The following is a 23,377-nucleotide window of genomic DNA, read 5'->3' on the forward strand; positions in this document are numbered from 1 at the left end:
GGCTCCGTACAAAAAATAAAATAATAAATAAAGAACCAAGAAAAAACAATACAGCCCTCATAACAGAATAGTTCCATTCATGTCCACCACCAAATATAAATGGAAAACTTGCACAATGAATATAAGACACTGAAATGAAAATGGAGAGAGAGGGCAGATACTAAGGAATCAATACAGTCCTTCACCTCCAGCCCCTCTTCCCACAAGTTAGCACAAAATTCTTTATGGACTAGTCTTAGAAAGTCAGAAAAGAGGAGATTTTCAATTCCTTTCACCTATATTTTTTAATGTGTGTCAAATACCAAGCCCCCTGCATTTCTTGAGATCTAATGGAAGCTAAGACACAACTTAAACTGTGTACCAGATACTCATTTGACATTCCAAGAAAAACAAGCAATTATTATTGTGACTGCTACTCTTAATGTCACTCTTGATGTAAATAAAGTTAATAACACTGCGAAGTTTAATAGAGGAACGTTACCAAATGTCAGCCTTAATGTTCAGATGACACTTTTATTGCTCTTCTTAATGATGACTTTGACATAGCTAGAATGCTGCCATGACAACGATCAAACGCAACACAGAAGTGAAAACATCCGCTCACTTGCTGTAAATCAGTTTATTTACACCCATTATTATCAGCACAGCTATAATTACATTCTACCAGAAGAATGATATTTGGCATTTACGATGTAAAATTTCTGTTCTATGTGCCTTGGAACTGTTGTTAAATAGAATCCTCGGGTTTTTGCTTGTAAGCTAAAAGGCAAGAGGATTTTTTTGTTTTCAGATTTATCATTCATTGAAGTCCCAATGTATATAAACATGTGGAAAGAAATTTGGTTACCGAATGTTTCATGGATATTTTGTTTGTCTTTCTTATTAAAAAAAAAAAAAAGGCCAGAAAAGAAAGGCCTTGATTTAGTAATATCAGAAAGAAGTAAAAAAAAAAAAAAAAAAAAAAAGGTATGTCTAGCATTAATTGTGTAATCAAGACTTCATGAACAGGAAAAGGAGGCTACAACAACTTGACAACAACAAAAAAACAGATAGAGGATTAATACTAGTACGTGCAACTGTGGTTTTTAAAGAGAGATGAGATAGAGAAAATACCTTTATTTAGGTAAATACCTATATCACGTGCCGCAACCTCAGAGATTCAAAGCATTTTCTTTCTCAAGATAACACCAAAAAAAGTTGGTAGTTGAATGACTAGTACATTAAAAAGGCTAGTTCCAAGAAAAAAAAAAAAACACAAAAAAAAAAACACCTTCAAAAGGATAGAATTTATAAAATTCACATTTTCTTGCAGCCTGGACTGCCTCAGCTAAACAGAAATTATATGAAAATTGTTATTATTTTGTTTATTTCAAAAATAACCTGTTTATCTCTCATATGGACTCATAGCATTAGAAAATCTTTTTTCCATATAATCTGCCAGTTTTTCCTTTTCCAGGCTTTTTTCCAAGTAAAGTTCATTTTATTCACATGCATCATTTCATAATTATTTACACAACATTTTACCTGCTATTTCATCACTCTTACTCAAAAGATATCTCTGTAATTCTTAAGGATCAACCATATCTTGATTTTCCTAATTCGCTTAACATTGGCAACAAATGTCCACAACCCTCTAGTTATCCCCATATCTTTAGATCTTTATGATTTTGCTCTTGATGATCATAAAATAGCACAGGATTTTATTGAAGATCCACACTGGACTCAACTTGTGACCTTCCTTCACTGTGCAAATTGTACTCTGGAATATTTCACTCATTTAACTCTGCAAGAATTTAAGCAATGGTTATGGAAGGAGAGCACATCTTAAAGCTTTTGGTGATGCACTTTTGAAAGCAATCATCAAGAACAAGTAGATTTACAAGTTATGAAAATAAATAATTAAAAAAAAATTAATGTTTCTTCAATGCAGTATGTAGGCCATCTGAATAACCTTTTAGAGAAACGTAAGGAAAATGTTTCTAGAACTGTCTTGGACTGTTTGAAGCCAACAAAATACTTCTGAAGGTTTCAAAATATGCTATAATGTTTTTTCTCTTTTTGTAAGGGCCAACTCATAAAACAAGCCGTAAAATCGTAGTATACACAATATATTTTTCTTAATCCGTACAATACTCATTTTTTTCTTCAAACAGGTTGCTTCTGTAGAAACATCTTTTTTAATGACTGTACTATGACATTTAGCTGAGAATAAACTAAAAGAAGACTGAAACACAGGAAAGTACACTGGTGAAGAACACTTACGTTTTTTCAACTTATGTCTTAGGAAAAAAAAGTCTGGATTAAAAATATAGCATCTAAATTTTACACAGTTCTTATAGAAATAAATAGATACATCTTTCCATTTATAAAAAATCATCCATCCATATATTTATTTATTTATTTATTTAAATGCAAATATATATATAATACATGTATATACGTTGCATCTTACCTTTTGGCCAACCACAGTTTGCTTCCTATACAGGTAATGATGTCACCAAGTCCCTGCTCAAAGTCTGAATTGCCAAGATGTTTTGAATCCAAGTATGACTGCAGCAAGTAGAAAACCTAAATAAAAAAAAGAACAATTATTTAAAAAAAATAGTTTCTAGCCACTGCTTTTTCATCAAATAACTCAGGTGAAAATCACCTGCAAAATGAACAACCATTAAATAGGCAAAAGCATATATTCGTTTGGCATAGCAACAGATAGAATCCTTACGTTGCATATTTGTTAAAATTCATTTTTCACAGCAAGTGAATAACAGAGAGTAAGAAGACACTCACACCCCTGAACTGGTCAGAGCACAGTCTGATGATTACCTTCTGGCCTCGCCAACTTGAGAACCACTCTCCCTTCCAACCTCTAGACATGTTTTCCATTGTGATAAAGGAATTTGAACAGATTGCAAGACCAATGAAAAATCATCAATTTTTTCACTTATTCTGTGATTTCCTTTTCGGTCAACTTAAACATATTACTCATGAATTTTCAAATGGAAACTATAGAGCTGCAATCCAAAATTTGATCATGTCTCTTTCCCAGACCTTCATAAGTTCTCTCAGCAGAGAGAAACATCGTAGTCACACCTTATTCACATCACCACTTTTTGGCGGTACATACATTTGTGAACAACTGTTTTCAAGGATGAAACACAGGAAGCATAACATTTCATCAAAAATCTCTAATGAACACCTTGAGAGCTACCAAGAATTACAGCCACTGGCATCGAACCAGACTGATGCATTAGTTTCACAAATACAAGGTCAAATATCCCTCTAGCTTAATGGTTTTGTTGTTCTATTTTTTAATGTATTAATAAAAAACATTAGAAATTCAAATAAGTTTTGTTACTTACATACATTAACTATGTTACATATTTCATGAAGGCTGCTCTGAATGTAATGCCTCCTATTTTATTGGCCCATGACGCCAGAGACGGACATAGATGGTACAGCAGTAGAGGCTGAAATTTCCACCAACATCATATTACTTTGTTGCTGTGTGGCAGATAAAAGCACAGAGGCAGTCTGACACGGAAGTGCATATGAAGCAAAGGTCTGGAATTTTATTTCTCCATGAGAAAAAAATGGCACCCATTGGCATTCACTGCTGAATGCTTATGGAGATCATACATTGGATGTGAGCACAGAGAGGAGGCAGGTAGTGAGTTTCAGTAGTGGTGAAAGTGGATCATCTCCACAGAGGTAGACTGTTGAGTACATTAGGCAGCTCTTCTTCATCTCTGGTGAAAATGCATAGCTAATGGTGGCCACTGCATTGAAAAAGTGTTTTGCAGCTGAGAATTTGCTCTATTAAACAGTGTTATTGTGCTCTCTCTATATCAGTTGTATCCATGGAAATAATCAGGAGGCATTACTTTCAGAGCAACCTTCATAGATGCAGCCCAAGTCAATTCCTCTTTACTCAATGCAGCCCAGCCCAGCCCAGCCCAAAGGTTGGGCATTCCATGTTCCACTGCATTACAGTGTATATAGCTTAGTACGTGCTAACCACGGGAGCTTTACTAGAATTATACTAGGATAACGTGCAAGAAGTCTTTATTTGCCAAAATAACTGGCATCATGAGTCTTAACAGTACTCATTCACAGCGTGAGAACTTCTACATTACAAAAGCAAATGACACAAATTCCCACAGCAAAACAGATACAGGTGAATTTTTAAACGGTGCTTACGTATCAAATAGCTATGATTGCCAGAACCAATCCAAACTTAAAATGTAGGTATTCAGGAATATGAAGCCTAGAGACTTTACATTGGCTCTTTAAGGTGCGCAGCACCTAACGTATACCTGAGCAATAAGCTTCTTAGAAGAAGCAGAATTCAAATTAGCACACATAACCACTTGGAAGTGTTGACAGCAAAGTATTTTTGTTAAGATTATTTATTATTCTTGAGATCCTTCATTCAGGGCTCCCAACAAACCCAACAAGCAGCTGGCTTACACTGAGGAGGAAGCTCACACTCTTTTCTCTCCAAGGATAGAGAAGGCCGAACTCCCTGTACAGGTCTCTGCTATCATTTACAGAGCTTATTGTAAAAGTCTAGTATGCATATCTCAACCATCGTGGAGGGAAGAATTCAAGATACCAGCAGAGAAAGTATGACCTGTAGTCTTCTGGTCAAAAAAGCAAGTAATTCCTGTTCTTTGATACCTTTATGTACTGTTTAATAACAAGCTCTCTAAGTAGTATTTAAAAGACAGGAAAAATTAGCTAAAAAAAAAAAAAACAACGATTTATGACCATCTTGATGTTTAGGTCATGAGCATAAAGAGGTAATATTTAACAACAGAAGAAAGCTGATACCTGCTGCAGAGCAGATATGAACTCCAGTTCATCCCCTGAAGGGCTCTACATGAAGAAGAGGGTGTGTGACACTCCTCAGACACAAGTCACAATGCCTGTAACATTCTGCTTTGCTTTTACCTTCCTCATTCACATGTAAGTGAACAGGCAACGGTAATTGGTAATTTACAGGGAGAAATATTAAAGTCTCATGGGAATGATCTTGTTGAAGTCAAGGCAGCTTTGTGCGCACAGGTAATTTGAAAGCTAGAATAGAAGGAGCAGGGTGCTGAATGTCTTGCTAAAGTTATCTTACAGCCTCTAAATTTAAAAATCTATTTGCCTGAAGAAGTGATAGTATAGGTGACAGGGTTTCTATACAAACTGAAAAATTATGTCCTCCACTGATTATTCATCGCAACTACAGATGTGCTGAATTTAGGAAGGTTTAGAGATGATTTAAGACCATTTGAGCATGTTATATGAAAATATTCAACTTTGAGATTATTAGCAGCTCATTATTCTTAAAAAGTAAGAATGTTAGTAGTAACTGATTAAACTTGGGCCTTTGCTTCACTCTGGGAAAAGAAAAACCTTTACATCCAGATTTTTACATCTCAGATCTTGGTTTCCTTCATTCCAGCTGTCATTTGCTCCTGGGGTTATCTTCTTTGTTTGTTTGCTTGTTTTGGAAACACAATAACTTGACACAATTTCATGTGGGTTATTTTTGTGAAATTATTCAAGAGGAAGAACAGCTGCAGTAATTTTAAACAAGCACAGAAACAGAAGAGATGTCAAGAGACTATCTAATCTGTGCAAACATTGAAGTAGGGTCTAAGAATTCTCAGATGAAACAAAGCTCATCTGTCCTAATGTTGGAACCAGCCAATAAAGCAGACTCCAAAATAGTTGTAGGAGACCTCTTCAAGCATTTCACGCTCAAAATTCAAGCTCTTGAAGTAAGGTGTTCTTTTCCACTACCACCCTCACAGTAAGCAACTGTTCTCCAGACATCATTTAGTTGGTTTGGATTTTTTCCCAGTGAGGAACTTCTTGAATACAGCAATCCAAATGGGGTCCATATGACAGGAACGATGAAATAAACTCTTCTCCCTGTGTTAACAGGTGTCCCTGTCCAGAGTGGCTTTTTCTGGTTGTTGATTTCTGTTTTTTTCTTCTAGTTAGTTAGTTTGTTTTTGTTGTTGGGTTTGGGTTTGTTTTTTTTGCCTGTTATAAATTTTCTGAACTCTTATCAACTGAACATCATTTTGTTGACAGCTGATTATCTTTCTAACTTCCCCAAGATCAGTTTAGAAACTGACCATTTTCTACAAAGAACTTGCAAAGTACAAGCTGGAAAACACTTGTGAGTTTCACCAGTGATCTCAACCTCCAATCCTACTCAAGTGTGCTCTTGTCTATGCTGCTGTTTCCTCATTAAAACGGTTCACATAATTATCTACTTGAAATTAACCTTTTTAATGAAAAACCATGTTCAAAACTGACACTACTAGTTTTTCTATGTATTTTGTGGTTTGCTCTTAATCTGTTAAATAATGGATAGTCTAGAAGAAAAGGGATGAAAGAGGAAAATAATGTATATGAAAAGGCTCTTCTTACTACCTTTTATATCCTTGCTAATTGAAGACCATTTGTTGCCTTAACCTCCCTGATTTTATTCTTCTGCACTTGTGTTCATTTCCAGGAATTAGAAGAGATTTATCTCTAAGCAATAATATGAAATCTGTTTCACAATTATGAAGAGGCTATCATATTTTTCCTAGAAGCTAAAATTAATCTCTTCAGCTTTGAAAACAACTCCCAAAGTGCATCCCTCCTAAGGTACACCAGAGACTCACGCAGATGATAGTTCAAGCAAAAGGTCTTGAAAAAGGGAGAACTGTGTGTATTAAAATAGATCAAATTTGTGAATTACATTAGTCCACATAGGAAATTCAGTACTGAATATGCAAGCAAAATTGCTTTGCAATTCACTTTCCAGATTAATTGTATCTTTTTAGTATGGTATTATTGAAACAGTAAAAAACAAGAAGATGTATCTTCATGAGCCATACTTGAGCAGCAGAATTAGAAGGTATAATTCACATCAGAGTTCGATTCACCCAAATGTTGGTGTTCAAAGACAATGTTTAACTACTGTGGTTTACCCTGGTCTGACATTTGATACATGCAAAATAATGATTTTCTTGTTTCAATCTAAGCCCTCTTTTATTTACTCACCAGACTATAAAAACCTAGTAGGCCTTCCTTTTTTCTTTTAAGAGTTTAAATGTCTAAACTAAATTTTAAATTGAAATTAATGATATTTTATTCAAATCTTTCCACAGCATTAAATGCAAGTTAAAATTAAAGGTGTCCACACACGCAGTCTCTGAAAGTTAACTACAGAAGTGCTCCACTTTCAACACTATTGCTTGGCTTACAAGATGGCTGCTCCAAAACTAATGCCTCCTATTTTATTATGTTGACCCATGAAATCAGACATCGATGTTGGTAGTATGGCAGCAGAGGTTACACCTTCCAGTAATATTGTTACATTCTGTTGCCACCTGACAGATGGCAGCAGAGGGACAGTCTGACAAAATGATGTCTGACATAAATGTGCAGATCAGCAGAGATGTGTAATTATTTCCATGGAAATAAATAAGAGGCATTATTATTCAGAGCAACCTACACAGCAGTATCATTAAGATTGGAGTCAGCCTGGGCTGCAACAACCACACCATGGCTGAGTTTGTGATCTTGATGAATGTGGGCCTGGAAAAGAGTGGAGTCAGGACCCTGAACTTAAAAGAGGGTGAACTTCAGGTTGTTTAAGGAATTATTGGATGAGATATTCTGGGAAGAAGTCCTTGCAGACAAAGGAATGGGATAAAGCTGGCTACTTTTTAAGGATGCAAGATCTCTCTGACCCTCATAATCAGAAAGCAGGCAAGAACTGATGGTTTTAAACTAGAAGAAAGGAGATTTAGATTACGTATCCGTGAAAGTCTTTTTTACTGAAAGAGTGGTGAGGTGCTGGAACAGGTTGCCCAGAAAGGTGCTTAATGCTCCACCCTTGAAGGTGCTTAAGGCCAGGTTGGATGGGGCCCTGGGCAATATGATCCAGTATTTGATCTAGTAGCTGGCAATGCTGCCTGTTGGCAGAGGGGTTGGAACTTGATTATTCTTGGGGTCCCTTCCAACCCAAGCCATTCTATGATTCTTTGTTTCAATACTGCTGTAGTTTTGACAATCTGAGACCATAAACCAGTCAATGTCTGCATGGGAAGGTAGAAATTTTATGAGAGTTGATATGGACAATAAAGCAGACCAGCTTTCCAGCATACAGCTCTCTTCGGATTCAAAATACTACTAAATTCCAAACTGCTAAATTCCTCACCTATATCTAAATGTGTTCCTTTAGTATTCAGGCTTTTTTTTTTTCCCTCAACACTAGATAATTTTATATAGATAGATAGTTATAGATAGATACACACTTTTTTTTTTGAAGGTTACAAAAGATTTTCACCATCAGTTGAGGAAGGTTTATAAATACTTGCAAGATGACAGAATCATCTTTCAGACTGATATGCATTAAACTCAAAGAAAGATACCACCTTTAAGATGCTGGGTATCTTTTTAACAGTACTGAAGACAGAAAATCCAAGGTATGGTTTTTAGTTCTATGCATTAAAGACGGAGAAGTTGCTGAATGCTCATAATCCTTTACTCTTCCACTACCAAGCTGTGCAGGTTTGTCAAACTAATACACCAGGAAAATGCTACTCCCTGCCAACTTGGGCACACATTGTAAAAATGGTGCAGGCCATGATAAGGTATTTTGATTCATCATGAGTAGCAGTTTCCACACACTGACCATACTGAGACTCTTTGGTTCACAATGTTCTACTCATGTTCTAGTAACACTGAACCAGTAGCAGCCAGAACCTTGCCTCCCTTCCCTGGCACTGACAATACTTTATCCCTGTTCTTCAGCTTCAGAATCCTCAAGAAAAGGGGAAGTGTGGAAGAGAGTGGCAAGAGTGAGAAAGGGAAGCATGCAGCTTGGTTTCACTAATGGTCAATCAGCATACACATACTCCTGCCCTGCTTGCATCCATCCCCACCAAACAGCAGCATCCCATAGCCTTCTGTGACACCCAGTCTTGAAACCAGAAAGCAAAGTTTTCTTTGTGCCTAAGCAGAACTTAGACGTAATATTTCCTGTTTACCAAGTGCTTGTTTTCTACGAGTGGGGAAAACAAAATGAAGACTACCTTTTAAACAAATTTAAAAAATGACTATATATCAGTGAATTCAAAGATATGAATCATGTGAAGTTGGAAGAAGCATTTATCTGCCCCACATCAACTTTGAAATGATATAAAATTGATCATATCTTTAGAAACTGCCATATCAGCTTGAGCTGACATATTCAAGCTGTGAAATATACTATTATAGTAATGAAGCGATAAGACAGAGAATGAACTCTTATACAGAATTAAAATAAATAGTGCCTTTATAATTGTTTTATCCCTGAATATCTACAGAGACACTGAAATTTATAACACAACTCTTTAATAGCCATATAATAAGCTAATAATAATTAAGCCAATCTATTGTGACATGTTTTTTGCTTACAGGACAATTAACTTCTGAAGGATGAACAAAGGTTTCTTTAGTTATAATCAGCTTTTAACCTCAGACACAAAACTAGTGATAGCTTGTGTGCATACACACATGTTCATCTTTAAAAGAAAACTGCCTCCAACATGAAGGCACACCTAGTACCTTTTTTAAAGAAGCTGATTTAAAAAAAACACTTTGAAGGTTATATAGTTGCACACTTCTCAGTGAGGTAGAAAAGTTAAACTTTTCTCCCCTTAAGCTGACCTGAACCAATAAAAACTTCTGCATGCATGCCCTCAGCTATGTTTGTATGAAATTATATATACAGTACAAATATTCACATTCCTAACTGCAAGACTGAAACAATGCTCTCAGTGTTCATTTCAGCACTTCTTGAAAAAAAAAAAAGCAAACTGACATCACAGTATAGCATACATTCTCAGCAGAGATCATTTACGTCCCTAAAAAATAATAATAATTAAAAAAAACCAGATGTTTCATCAGCTGAAATAAAACACTGTGTAAGCATGAAGCTTGGAAAAATATACCACTCACCAAGCTGTGGAGGTAGAAGCAACACGGAAAGAGGAGGGGAAAGAAAGAGTGTTTGCAAAATGGCAGCAGAGATCATTGCACTAAGCTCAGTGTGGTACTCTGGAATTCCTCCATCAAAAGGCTGAGTATTAACAGGCTAAGGAGAAAGCCTCAAACAAGCTGCATTTGCTTTGCTTTCCCCTCCCTTCTTTTGCTTCTTTTTTTTCTCCCCCCGCCTTCTTTTCGCTTCTTCCCCCCCCCCCCTTCTTTTTGCTTCTTTTTCCCCTCCCTTCTTTTTTCCCTTTCTTTTTTCTTTTTTTTTTTTTTAAGACAGATATAGTGTTACTCTTATTGTGTAATACTACTGTCAAGTTATCTTAGTATTCAGAAAACTAGATCAAATTTTCCATTTTTTACTAAGATTATGTAGATAAAATCTGGCAAGATCCTGTGACAGGTGAAGATATTTTTATTAGGATAATAAAAAAGTTCAAAGCTACTATAATTACCTCCAGTGAAAAACAAGCCCCAAAAATCTTTTAATTTAATTTTTTTAGAAGATGAGCAGTGTAAAACAGTGTGATAACTACAAACTGAAACAACCTCCCCAGTTTTCCAAGAAGATACTTAGATGCATTTGAGAGTTTATAGCTACCCGGTTATCTTCAGACTTCTTCCTGTGCCACAAAAAAAAAAACAAAAAAACCTACATAAAATAAATACATGATTTTAGCACCAGCATGTATGGCATGAACACAGTCCTCTCAGTTTACACAACTCTCAGGAACAAAAGCAGCTACACAACTTGCAGGACAACAGTGTAAAAGTAGTGTTGAATCAATGACTTTTAGGAATGCATAGGTAGCAATGGTGAGGCTAAATAAACCAATTGTTCTGCATTCCTGAATCCTGGACTCAAACTTCATCTGAATAGCAGCGATGTGGTACCAACCATACTCAACAATACACACTGGTGTTGCCAAAAATCAGTCTGAGAAGTCACAGAGAAAACACAGGCACCCAATGCAAGTAAGTATACATGCTCTTGATCATATGCATGATAAGCAAGTCTTGTGTCAGGAGATCACCAGTGTGACAGACCAAATGCATAGTTGAACCCTGCACCTGAATGAGGTGACCAGGTCGTTGGGCAGCACAGTGCCCAGACAATAATGGTGGTACCCCTACACTCCGTGCTCTGACAGCAGATGATTAATCCTCTGCCACACCAGCAGTAAGTATTTTCCATTTAATTCCACATTTGAATGACAATACACTGAAAAGAAATTTCAAATATTCATCAGTTCTTTTGCAATCTCCTCACAAATGTGTTTCAATAGGCACCACTTAACTACACTGCTCACCATCCTACATTATTTATATATACACCACATTATTAAGAGCCATCCCTTTGGTCCTACCAGCTCTGTTCTTTGAAGTCTTTAATTTCATGCTGATAATTTCGTAACTGACAAATCAAGCCATTATTTCTGCCAAATATAAATTATGATTGTCATAAATTTTTACTATACATGAATACTATCCTCACATCTATCTTTGTATGAATTAATAAGCTCAATCTGCAGTTGCAATATTTCCCTTTGTAAATATTTTTCTGAAAATCATAAAAATTCTTCGCCACGTTAAAGCAACAGCTGGTTCACAATTCAGTCTTTCCATAATTTCAGCTTTGTTTTGTCAGTGCATTTCATCACCTAATTATACAACTTTGGTTTATTATTCACGAGAAAGTAAGGCTTGTAAATCCTTCCTCCAAATATATCCATCAAAATTCACAAAGCCAGGTTTAAAAAAGAATCAAGTTGTTTTAATTAAAATGCAGGCAAGCACATTTTGATTGAATTAAGATGTTGCTAAATACAGTATGAAAGTGTCTGAAGTAATGAACAAAAATACAATACTAGTTAACTCCATATAACTGAGCAAGAATAACACACCTGTTTAATAGTTTGAAAATTATTAATTCCACAACTAATGAAAGGTACAAAACACTAAAAAACAGCAAGAAAGCTTTTTTCTCAGAAACAGATATACACCACAAAACCACAAGACCAAAATGTTTTCTTAAAATTGAAAATGAACTCTGCTTTTTGCCTAAAACAAGCTAACAAAAGTGAAATTTCACAGATCAAAGTTCTTATACAATGCCAGTTTTATTCAGAGTAAAAACCTATTTTAAAGAAGGATGAAACTAAATCCTAGCTTAAAATGTCTGTATGCCACAAAACAACACAAGAAGAAGTTTGCTGGCAGTTTACATCACTAGTTTGACTGGGTTTTTTTGCTTGCATATCCTAGCTGTATTTTCTCTTAGAAGTGCCTGGTTTATCCTTTTTCACAGAAATTTTCTAAGTCTGTCTATTCTACTATTTGGATTTAAGGAACTTATTCTTTTTTCCTTTAAAGCTAAAAAATAATTTAGATTGGAAAAGAACATTAAGATCATCAACTCCAATCTTCCACCTGACACTACAAGTATATCACTAAGCCATGCCTCTTAGTGCCACATCAACTCATTTCCTAAATATCTTCACAGATCCACCACCTTCCTGAGCAGCCCATTGCAACGACTGACCAATCTTTCCATGAAGAAATGCTTCCTGATATCCAGCCTAAACCTTCTCAGAGTCATGTGAGGTAAGTACCTTGCACCCTACCACTTGTCACTGAGAAAAGAGATTAACAGCCTTCTCACCGCAGTATCCTTTCAGATAGTTGTAGAGAGTGATGATATATCTTCCCTCAGTCTCCTCCAGAATAAACAGCCTCAGTTCCCTCAGCCATTCCTCATAAATCTTGTCTTCTGGTCCTTTCACCAGCTTCACTGCTGATCTCTGAATGTGTTCCAGCAGTTAGGGGCCCAAAACTAACCACAGTACTTGAGCTATAGTTTCACCAGAGCTGAGTAGAGGAGGAAAATCCCTTCCCTGGTCCTTCTGGCCACAGTACATCTGATGCATACGAAGTAGCCATTGACCTTCCTGGCCACCCGGGCACACTACTAGTTTATATGTTCAGTCAGCTGTTGAGAAGCAACCTCACCTCCCCTTCCGCTGGGCAATTTTCTAGCCAGTCTTTCCTAAACTCATACCACTGCAGACATCATTGCAATCCAAGTGCAGTGCCCAGAATTTAGCCTTGCTGAATGTCGTACAACTGAAAGCGCTTCACTGATCCAGCCTATCCAGATCTCTCTGCAAAGCCTTCCTATCCTCAAGCACATCAACACTCCTGTCCAAGTTGTTCATCTTATAACTAGATATATATGCAGTAGAGAAGCCTAAGCAGAAGACTGCCTGATGGATGAGAAAACAATTATTAGACAGCACTAAGGCGAAACTGAGTGATAAGTGTCACACACATGTTCTCCAGCTTGACCAGAGACAAAAAAAAAAAAAAGGTACTGCGTAGCACTTTTACTTTCTGCAAACAGACCTATTATCTTCCCAGTAACATGTCACCAAAACATTGAAGTCTAAAGAAATTACATGTTGGAAACAGTTAAAGACTGTGCTAAGCCTGAGTTTTCTGATAAAAAACAAACAAAACAAAAAACAACACAATCCTAACAGGAAGGATACAATAAAGTCTCCTCTTCCTACCCCTTGCCATCATCAAAATCCATCCATCGTGGTCTTAATTCCAGTACATTCAAGAACATTAAGCTTTTCCCCTCCCTTAGTAACAACTTTCTTCTTTTAAATTAAATTTAATTAATTAATTTATTTACTTATTTTGAGAAGGAGTGGGGCTTCAAGGGCCACAGTGTAACAATTTAAAACAACTTAAACAATTTAAAACACAGCATGCTTCATAACAAGCTACCCTGCAAACATTCACATGAAGGAGACAAAATGCAAGTAAAAGACCAAGGTACACACCTCTGTTTACTGAGGAATCATACAATTAGGAGGAAGATTTAAGGATACCCCACTGCCACTATAAAGCTGACACATAATAGTCTTGGTCAGTAAGAATGTGCTTATGAGTGCTCAGAAGTACTCTGCTACTTGGTCCTGTAAGCTGTGCTGCTTTCAGGAGAGCTGATCTTACGTCTCAGGAATGCCTGTATCAACATACAAGCTGAGAAAATAATAATAACTAAGCTATAGAGATTTGATGCTTTTATTTCTAAATTCATGTTATAACTTATTCACAGCTTCAGAAATGAATTTTCTTCTCCTAGCTTGTAATTTTCAGCTCAAAGAAAAGAAAATACGTACGCGAGTCTCCTGCTCTCAAACAAAAGAATAACATTCAATGTTTTTAAAGCCTAATGAATAATAATTTGTAACATTAAATGTCCAAACACAGCTAGCAGCAACTATGAAAAAAAGTGGTGCTTTTCAAAGCCATACTATGATTTCTCAAATTTTTCCCCATTAATACATCAAGACTGCTGTTATACGTGCCTCCATGTGTAAGGGATTGACTTGTGCTTCCATTTCTGCATATTTACAAGCATACTGTCACTGAAAGTGGTTCCACGGTACTCTGCTAAAACACCTCACCGCTGGGCAGAGATCAATCCCAGCAGACAGTGTGGTTGAAACACCCACTCTGCAGAGTTAGGAGGCATGACAACACATGATCAGTACAGATCATGCTATCGAATCATCTCAGATTTTACAGCCAAAAAGAGGCCCGTGCACTTTTGAATTACTATCATGAGTACAGCCAATGAGTCGCTCTTTGAAGCAATGAGCTACGTATTCATGAGTAGTTCCTGCTGAAAAAAAAATAATAAGCACAATTATATCATATGTCGTGTCTAGAAAACTCCATACCTGATTAACACAGTTAAATGGAGACAGAATCCACAGGAATTTTCTCCTTCCAAAATTAACCCCAACAAAAAAGCAACACGCAACAGAAATATGGAATAGGAAGTAACTTCCTATCTAGATAATACAGCTAATTTGTGCTTAACTTGTAGGTAAGACAAAAAGAACTCAAACTGTAAACACTGAGTAGTTCAGCTTTACAAAGTCAGTATATATAGCGACAAGGTACATGTAAAACAAACTTTATCACAGTATCATCTAGAACGCAATTCCTGTAAGAGGATCCCACTAAATAATGTCATAAGAAATGGAAAAGATAATCTTTGGTCCAACAGCCCTCCTACATTCTTAGTCTCACTGTACTACAAGGCACACTGCGCTACCAGTGGATAGACACATCTCTAACAGGGCACAATGCCTGAGCAGTGAGAGGACTGGAACAGACAAATCTGTGTACTTCTACAGCATGAATGCAGAAGAAATAAAGTTCTCGCTTGGCATATTGAGTCTCAATTTTTTAGCTGTCTCCTCAAATTCATATTCCAAAAGGATGAATATACAAAATAGTCTTTCAGAGAAGGAAACAGATGTAGGAGTTTATTCAAAATCCACAAGGGATGCATCACAGAGAGACGAATCGGATCTCTAAAAGTTCCGACTCACTGCCAGTATGTATGTATGTTCATGAGAATTTACCTAAGGAGGAACAATGACTAGATTATCCTTTAGGCATACATCTTAGGAAAGCAATTTGCTCTCCAGAGAGAATAATGGGAAGATTACATATATGACAGTAAGATCTGGAATGTATCAACAAAAGCATACAGAAAATGTAAAGGCACTATTTCCCCAGTGTTCGTCTGTTTTTGACCATGACCCTCCTAGTTTTCTACTGGTAACATGTATCTTTTGAAACTATAAAAACAAGTCTATAGAAATACAGATAACTTATGGTGAAACTTAAACTACAGCAAAAAATACATGAATCATACTGCTGCTGAAACTCAGCAGATTTTTGCCTTACCCATACGGACAAGCTATTTATAAATTCTACTTCCCATCAGGCTCAGCATGATGTCAGCTTACAATAACAAGTTAATGTTAATGTTTTCCAGTAATTTTCACAGTGCCATTTAACTGCAAGAACCCTGGCCAAGGTAAACTTAAGGGCAAGGAAAGGGCTAACTACATAATTACAGAACAACCTTAATGAATTTTGCATTTATCCTCTGAACAATTAAAATTCTACCTGTAATATATTTCTGGTCTGTTCCCAAACCTGAACCAGCCAGCCAACTGATTACATCTCCCCGGAATAGCTCAGATATACCTTCTGATTTTAATTATCCATAAGCCTCTTGGAGTGGTTGTTTTTTGTTTTTCCCCAGACAAACAAGCATCCGATACTATCACAGAAAGTAGCAAACTCAAAGCTATCACACAATTTTTCTAGCAAGCTGATGCACTTTGCTTTACTATCAGCATTATGGAATATGCAAAATGCCTCTGCAAATACAGCATAGCAGACAAGTTCCGAAGTAAGATGATGGAATTCAATGGGGCTTTTCTATTAAGAGGTGCTAAAAGCTGCTTGGGATGACCTCTTCTTTGGTATTATTTTCCTTCTGCTTCTTCCATGCTCATGCAATTGGTTGGATACATTGCTGATGAAAGGGAAAAGGAACAGTATTTATTGGCAGAATAGTTTTTTGAAAAGTCCTTCCAGCACATTTTCCTATTCAAGATTACTTTCTCCAACACCTGCACATGCTTGCCTTTGATTTTACTATCCCAGAGGAGTACAGCTGTCTGACTCTAAAAAAACAGTTCTAAGAACAGTTTTTAAAGTTGCTGGAGCTTAAATACTCCACTTCCTTTGCAAGCTGAACTGCATAGGGGTTGTTTTCTGAGCATGGTGGTGCCAGTGCTAAATGTTACCACGCCTGCTATTCCCTAAACACTGCACTGAGCTGCAGTTTGACAATGTCAAACCTAGCCAGGTTTCAAACGAAAGAAGCTCTCAACTCTGCTCAGTCATAGGAGTTAGGTTTGCAGAGGTCTGCTATTGAAATTAAGCAGATCTTGTTCCTTTTCACTGAAATGCCTCAGAGGAGACTGCTTTGAGCTGATCTGCAGCAGCTGCAACAGCCCCAGAGGGTTAGTGATGACCAGCTGGATGTGGGCTGCTGTGCACAAGCTGTTTGCAGATGACAAGACAAGCAAAATCCTCTGACATTAAAGCCTTGGCAGCAAGAGCAACATTGAGCCAATGCACTGTTTATACTACAAGCCAGATTTTGCCCAAGGCAGCAGAAAGCTATTCTGCATCAGTGATGCAAGCAACAACCAGGATGCTTTGTGCTCCTCTTCAAAAAACTATGAAACACTAAAAAATTAAACAGGAGTCAGGTTACCTAGAGGGTGATCTTCAGCATCTTTCCTCTTCACAGTCAGGATGAATTTGTTCTTGACTGTTAGTCTCCATGTACCACTTGACAGCCAGTGTCCTATCACTCTCATAATATACCAGTTGGCACTTGCAATGGCAGCAACTGAAATAGATGGTTTCTATAGCTGACAGACAAAACATTCTCTCTTTATCATCTTTAGACAAACTAAACTGGATTTCACTCAGAGCCTGCAGCTTTAAGTTACTTCACAGTTTGAACTCAACAGCAAATAAAAGAGAAAGGCACCACTACCATCTCTTTTATGGTCCTATTACTTTGTTGGTAACTACAACAGATCATAACTAAAAGATGAAAAACAGAATGGCTCTCCATTACATGCCTCCTCCCTGGCACCATTCAAGGCCAGGCTGGATGGGGCTTTAAGAAATCAGGTTGAGTGGAAGTGTCCCTGCCTACAGCAGGGGGGCTACAACTACATGATCTTAAAGGTCCCTTCTAACTCAAAGCATTCTGATTCCATGATATTAATCTTATGCGCATATACATTCATTTCCATACCAAAATCTTTTAAGAGTGGTGTCTGTGCTGCGCGCTGTCCTAAGTCCTGAGAATAACACTTCCAAAATTGTCCTTATCATCAGCTGTTGCTGTGGACTGATGGTATATGCTGACTTACTGGAAAGATTATCAAGTAACTTAGAAGCAATAAAATTTACTAGAGAAATATATATTTTTTAATACATATCTAACTCTATGAAGTATGACTGCTTCAAGTAAACTCAAAACTAAAAATTAAGTAACAAAAGAACTTTGTCAGAAAATAGAATCCACAAACGTATTGCATACAATTCCACAAGTTGACTGTATTTAGAAAAATAAAGGAACGTTATTTGAAACTAAGTTCATTTTCTCCCACTACAAACAGGGACAATCTGCTTCTGTGCACTTCATCAGCCTTCTCGGTTTTATAATACACTAAAAATGATCAACCAACTGCAAAAAGAGAGCCCCCTTTTTATTTATATATGTAATGATAAGAAAGATAAGTGCTCTCTAACATTAAAGATAATGATTGAGTAAAAGCTTTTTCTTAAAACAGGTTAAAAGGTCAAATAAAAATACTTATTGATAACAATTACTTTCATTACAAAAAATCTGCACAGAGATTTCTTGCAGCTAACATTGTATACAGCAACAATATGATGAATGTAAGTTTTGTATTACACAGCGGGAAAGAACAGACCCTAAAGTTCCCCAAATTTATCACACCATTCTCAGTCAGTCCGTATACAAAACATTACTATCATTTATCACTCCAAATAACCATTTTTGTCTTCCTTCTCTCCCAGCAAAATCGTGCCAACTGAAATAAAAATATCCCAACAAGCTACATTAAGTATTTACAGCTATATATCTGTGACTATGTAAGTTTCCTAACCATGACACTTCTTTGAATAGTTTCATCCAACACTTAGGGACAGTCCAAAGTGTTATATGTTGTACAATTGCAATACCACAATTCTTTTGAGGATTCTCCTGGCTGGTTGTGGTACTGTAATTCTAAAAAACAAAGCTGTTTCTTAAAAACCACAGGGATAACCCATGTATATAAAGCCATTATAAGCCCCATTCATAGGCTGACTCAATGTAAAAATACACGTGATTGACTCAACTTTTAAACTTTTCCTCTGGCTGCCATTAGTAATCCTTATAAATACCAGGGAATTAAAAGATAATACTCAGATGGAAAATACATTACTCAAAAAGGAAAGGGCTGATGGAAAAACATTAGCAAAACTGCACTCATCAAATTGTCAATGGAAAAAAATGTCAGAGGCCGAGGTGATTATAAACACCTCTTCTTCTGAGGAAATCTGTCAACATCACAGCCTATTACACTCCAAAAATAATAAAAAAAACCAAACAAGTTTACTGCACTGACAGATTCAGAGCCGGACATGATAACTTCAACAGCATTCACAACTCAAGTTAGAAAACATTTAGGATGAAATAATTTGTTTAGTCCAAAGGGACAAATTAAAGTTAACATAAGATGAACTTGCTAAAGAGTTCACAAACACAACACTGTACAACACTGAAAACAGCTTGTTATGTCATTAGAGCTATCAGAGGAGATTAAAATGAGAGTGCTGCATATTCAGTGCAGCTGTCTGGAAGGTTAACTTCGAAGCAAATTAAAATTAAAAGCAAATTTACCCATCTGAGAATTCATCAAGGCTGTTAAGAAAAATGAAAAAGGAAGAACATGAAGAAACTCTGAACGTGTTACACTACTTGCAGTTCCAATACCATGTATCCGCCGCTGCTGCCAACAGTGTTTAATTTCAGTCAAAACAGTATTATACTTTTATCGTTGAACACAGTACAAATGTACAGATTGCTTTTTTCCTCACCAGTAATCAATAAGTGCTAAGATTCCACACTTTATTTATTTTCAAACTAGTTAAACATATAATGATTTTGGCTTTTATAATCTTTTTCTTTCACTTCTGGCAGCACAGTCCACCTGATGCTGTGCTATCATTTTTACACGTATAACAGAGTGAGATGTTCCAGGATAGATAAGTACAGTTGCAAGAGTATTACATCATCATTTTATAATATCTCTATAATCTACTTCAATTTGATTCATTTTGAAATAGCTGCTTGTTATATGGTGACCCAGATGTGTAAGTGATCAAATCAGAAAACCAAAGACAAAAAGGTATTACGACACTGGAAGTACTTAAGGCATCTTCTTCTTTTCAAGGTTACTATTTTAATACAGCAATAACTAGTGCCACCACAGAAGCTTGAAATCCTGCCTGCTCAACCATTCTCTTGTTGATCTACCCGAAGACCTGTCCTTTTGAAACACTTCAAGACTATCTATGAGACGTAGCTTCATGTTGCAACACAGGATACAGGCATACAGCATATGTGTTTGATTAGATGTTATATCAGGAATTAACAACAACTATTTGGCAACATGTATATGTGAAGCCTTTCAGATGTTACTACATGAATCTCTACATCTTCCTAAGGTTTTTTTGGGGGGTAGAGTGGGTAGTACTCAGTAGAAGGGACAGCATCACAATGACACACATTTCCCTGATTGCATCAGTTACTTTTGTATCAGTGTGAAATAAGAAACATTTAAGTACATAAGAAGCTTCACTTAAGATGCAGACTGTACAATCTACAATTTCTTAATCGTATTAACATTTGATTAACATTTGAAAATGCCTCTGCTTCAAAGAGCAAAGCTCTAGCTGGAATTTCTTATAGCACTAAATGATGCAATAATTAAACAAATGGAAGAAAAAAGAAGTCAAACACATTCAAGAACAGCTAAATTTATATTTTCTTTGAAAAAAAGTAATTAGTCCCTTTACAGATTTTGGCTCTAGTCACCAATTGTGACTGATCTACAGCTGAGACAAGACAGAAATAACTGAAAGACTTCCTGCAATTTACAAATGTCAGATGTCTATACAGTAGGCATTTTGTTTGCTTTAAGTGCACTTCATAAGGAATGAAATAAGTTTTGAGTTGTCTTTTGGTACCTTAAAGTATTATTTTCCTTGAAGAATATTACAAAGCTAAGCAAATGCACCCTTTTAGACTGGAAAGAAAGAAAAGGTGTTAAGAAATTTAAAATATATGGGAATCAAATTCCATATCAACTATAAATGCTCAACAACTTTAATTTAGGTCATAAATATTTAAGCACTAAAATCTTACATGATTTCTAGTAATAAAGCAGATATTCTGGCCTTCCTGGTGATGCATTTCCATCAAAAAAAAGGAAAAAGGTAATTTCCAAGGTATAAACACCTTTCACAACAACCACCTCTCACGAAGACCTGTCTGAATCTATGGAAATAACTATGGGTATTTGAGAATAAAATCAGCAACCATAGCTTACTGTCCCACAAACAAACATGAGCCAAAAACCCAACTCATCACAGGCCAGAATGAACTACATCAAGCTAGAATGATCTACAGCCAAAAACACACTTAAGAGACATTCACTCTTCATATGAAAACAACTGAATCTGAATTATACACTTTTTAATACAACTGCAAACAGAGATAAACTTTGCATACATCTCTGCCAGCAGAGTAATAACCCTACTGTAGTAAGCAACAGTCTAACAGGACAACAGCTACTTTTAAAGAGAGGATTTAGTTCAGAATAGAGAAATGGAAAAGCAAGCACCTGAAACAAGAGTAGGTGGGAGGGATTCCAGAGTGGTGGTGCCAGGGGAAACAGGGAAAGATAACATAGGTGCAAGCCTGTGAAGGAATGAGGGAGGACAGAATAGAAGCACCTGCTTATCGTGCCTTCAGGGGCTTCCCTCATTCTTTGCCTGCTTGAAGCCCTGTGGGAGGTTTCCACACTTGCTAACATCAAGGCAGCCCCGATGATCCAGAGATGACTGGAACACTCCGCGAGGGAAGGAGCAAGGAAGAGGAGGGACCTTGACAGGTAATAAATTTAGAAGCATCCCTATCACTCTCTTGGCACTGCCCTTACCCTCTTCTGTTGGTAAGCCACACCTAGGCTGTTTTGAGGCTCTGACAAATGCTTTCTGGAGTACTTCAGGGGTTCTTCGAGACTATCCTCTGCCTGCAGTTCCACTGGATGCCATGCTTCTGGTGATACAACTCAGTACTTTCTGACATTTTGTCAGCAATGCTACAAAACTGGAAGCATATTGCACTAGACAGTGGAAAAAAATTTTCTTTCAATAGAGCATTGTTCCCCATAGTCCCTGACCTAAGAGCTAAGCATACAGACTGATCCTAACAATAAGAACTGCCCCTCATCAAACTCCACCAGATGTAAGTGTAACACAGCTTCTTGCTCATCCTGCCCCCAAATAAACTTTATCCCATGCAGTTTCTTTATGTCAGTCAAATTTCTGTACAATCCTTCCTCAGCCTGGATAGCCATTTCCCATTCTTCTCTTCAGCCCATGAATAAACAACATCAGAGAAACAAAACCAACATCCAGAGTAGGCTGTCAGTTCTGATTCAGAGCCTGAGTGAAAGAAACACTTTGAAATAAAACAGCGATGCGAGAGCTGTTCTGAGAAAATTCTAGCACCACAGTAACTCCTTCCAAAATGAGATACACTACAATACTTCATAAAACAACAGAAAAAATTACACTACTGCAAGAATTTCCTATAACACAATCAGAAATCAGAAAGAAAAACAAGTAGTATGCTTTGTATTAGGTTAATAAAGGAAAAGTGTCCTTTCTCCATCGAAAGGATTCTAATTAGACTCATGGAAGCCATGAAACAGAATTTCAGATCTTGGAAAGTCCCTTAATCTGGTTTTGCATTTACTCTTTCATTGTCTTAGATTTCCAGGCTTTTCCCTTTGCACTTTCTTTAATCTTTTTGTTCCAGTATTCGAGATTCTTGCATCCTGGCCTTCATATAGGTTATTCTTAGCTCTTTCAAACAACAATTTGTCAGCTTTAGCCTTTTGTGAAGTGTATCATCTGCTTTGCTAAGAGGCTAAGGAAGCTTCTAAGTCCCTGAGAGGCCCCTTTCCACATTTCTCATTATAATCCAAGCTTCTGAAAACACTGCATGTTGTATGAAGAAAAAGAAAAAGCCCTCACTGTTCATAAATATTTTTATACATGCTCAAGCAGTCAGAACTTACAATGGATGGGTATTTTTAAAAAGGATATCAGGAAGTATATTCAGAATTATCATTCTTTTGGCTCTGGAAGTTTTAAAGACACAGTTTCTAGATCAAAAGGAAGAGGAAAAAATCCTATGCGGGTGCGACTGAAAACATGTTTTTGGAGATGAAAAATGAACTCTGTGTAGTACTAAATTAATCCACTGCACCACTTAGGAGAATATTATATCTTCAGTACACTTTACAAGTTTCAACTTTTCCCTTCCCAACTGTAAAAACATCCTCTGTCTGTGACAGAGTAATAGCATTGCTTTCCTGACTACTCATGAGGGATACTTAAAGATTTGTAATACAAAACAGGTGTGAGAAATATGTACTTCAGGACAGAATTGAACACTTACAAAAAAAATTTAGATTTCACAGGAGTTTAACTGCTGTTCTGGAAGGTCTAAATCATGTTAAGCATCCAGTGCCTCAAGTAGTAGTAAGTAGGATATTGTGCCAACAATATTCTT

The 23,377-nt window shown here is 36.7% G+C and overlaps 1 protein-coding gene across 1 annotated transcript in view; it reads right to left on the reverse strand.

Moving 5' to 3' along the window:
* LOC136048193 (tRNA (32-2'-O)-methyltransferase regulator THADA-like) overlaps positions 1 to 23,377 on the reverse strand; it is a 129,107-nt gene that overhangs the window by 51,357 nt on the left and 54,373 nt on the right. Inside the window, exon 11 of the mRNA XM_065735692.1 lies at positions 2,453 to 2,568. Coding sequence (XP_065591764.1) covers positions 2,453 to 2,568 — 116 coding nt within the window. The remainder of the gene's footprint in view (positions 1 to 2,452; positions 2,569 to 23,377) is intronic.

Source organism: Cyrtonyx montezumae, unplaced genomic scaffold (genome assembly GCF_038088225.1).
Source record: "Cyrtonyx montezumae isolate F1298 unplaced genomic scaffold, pur_monq_1.0 scaffold_0, whole genome shotgun sequence".
Lineage (NCBI taxonomy): Eukaryota > Metazoa > Chordata > Aves > Galliformes > Odontophoridae > Cyrtonyx > Cyrtonyx montezumae.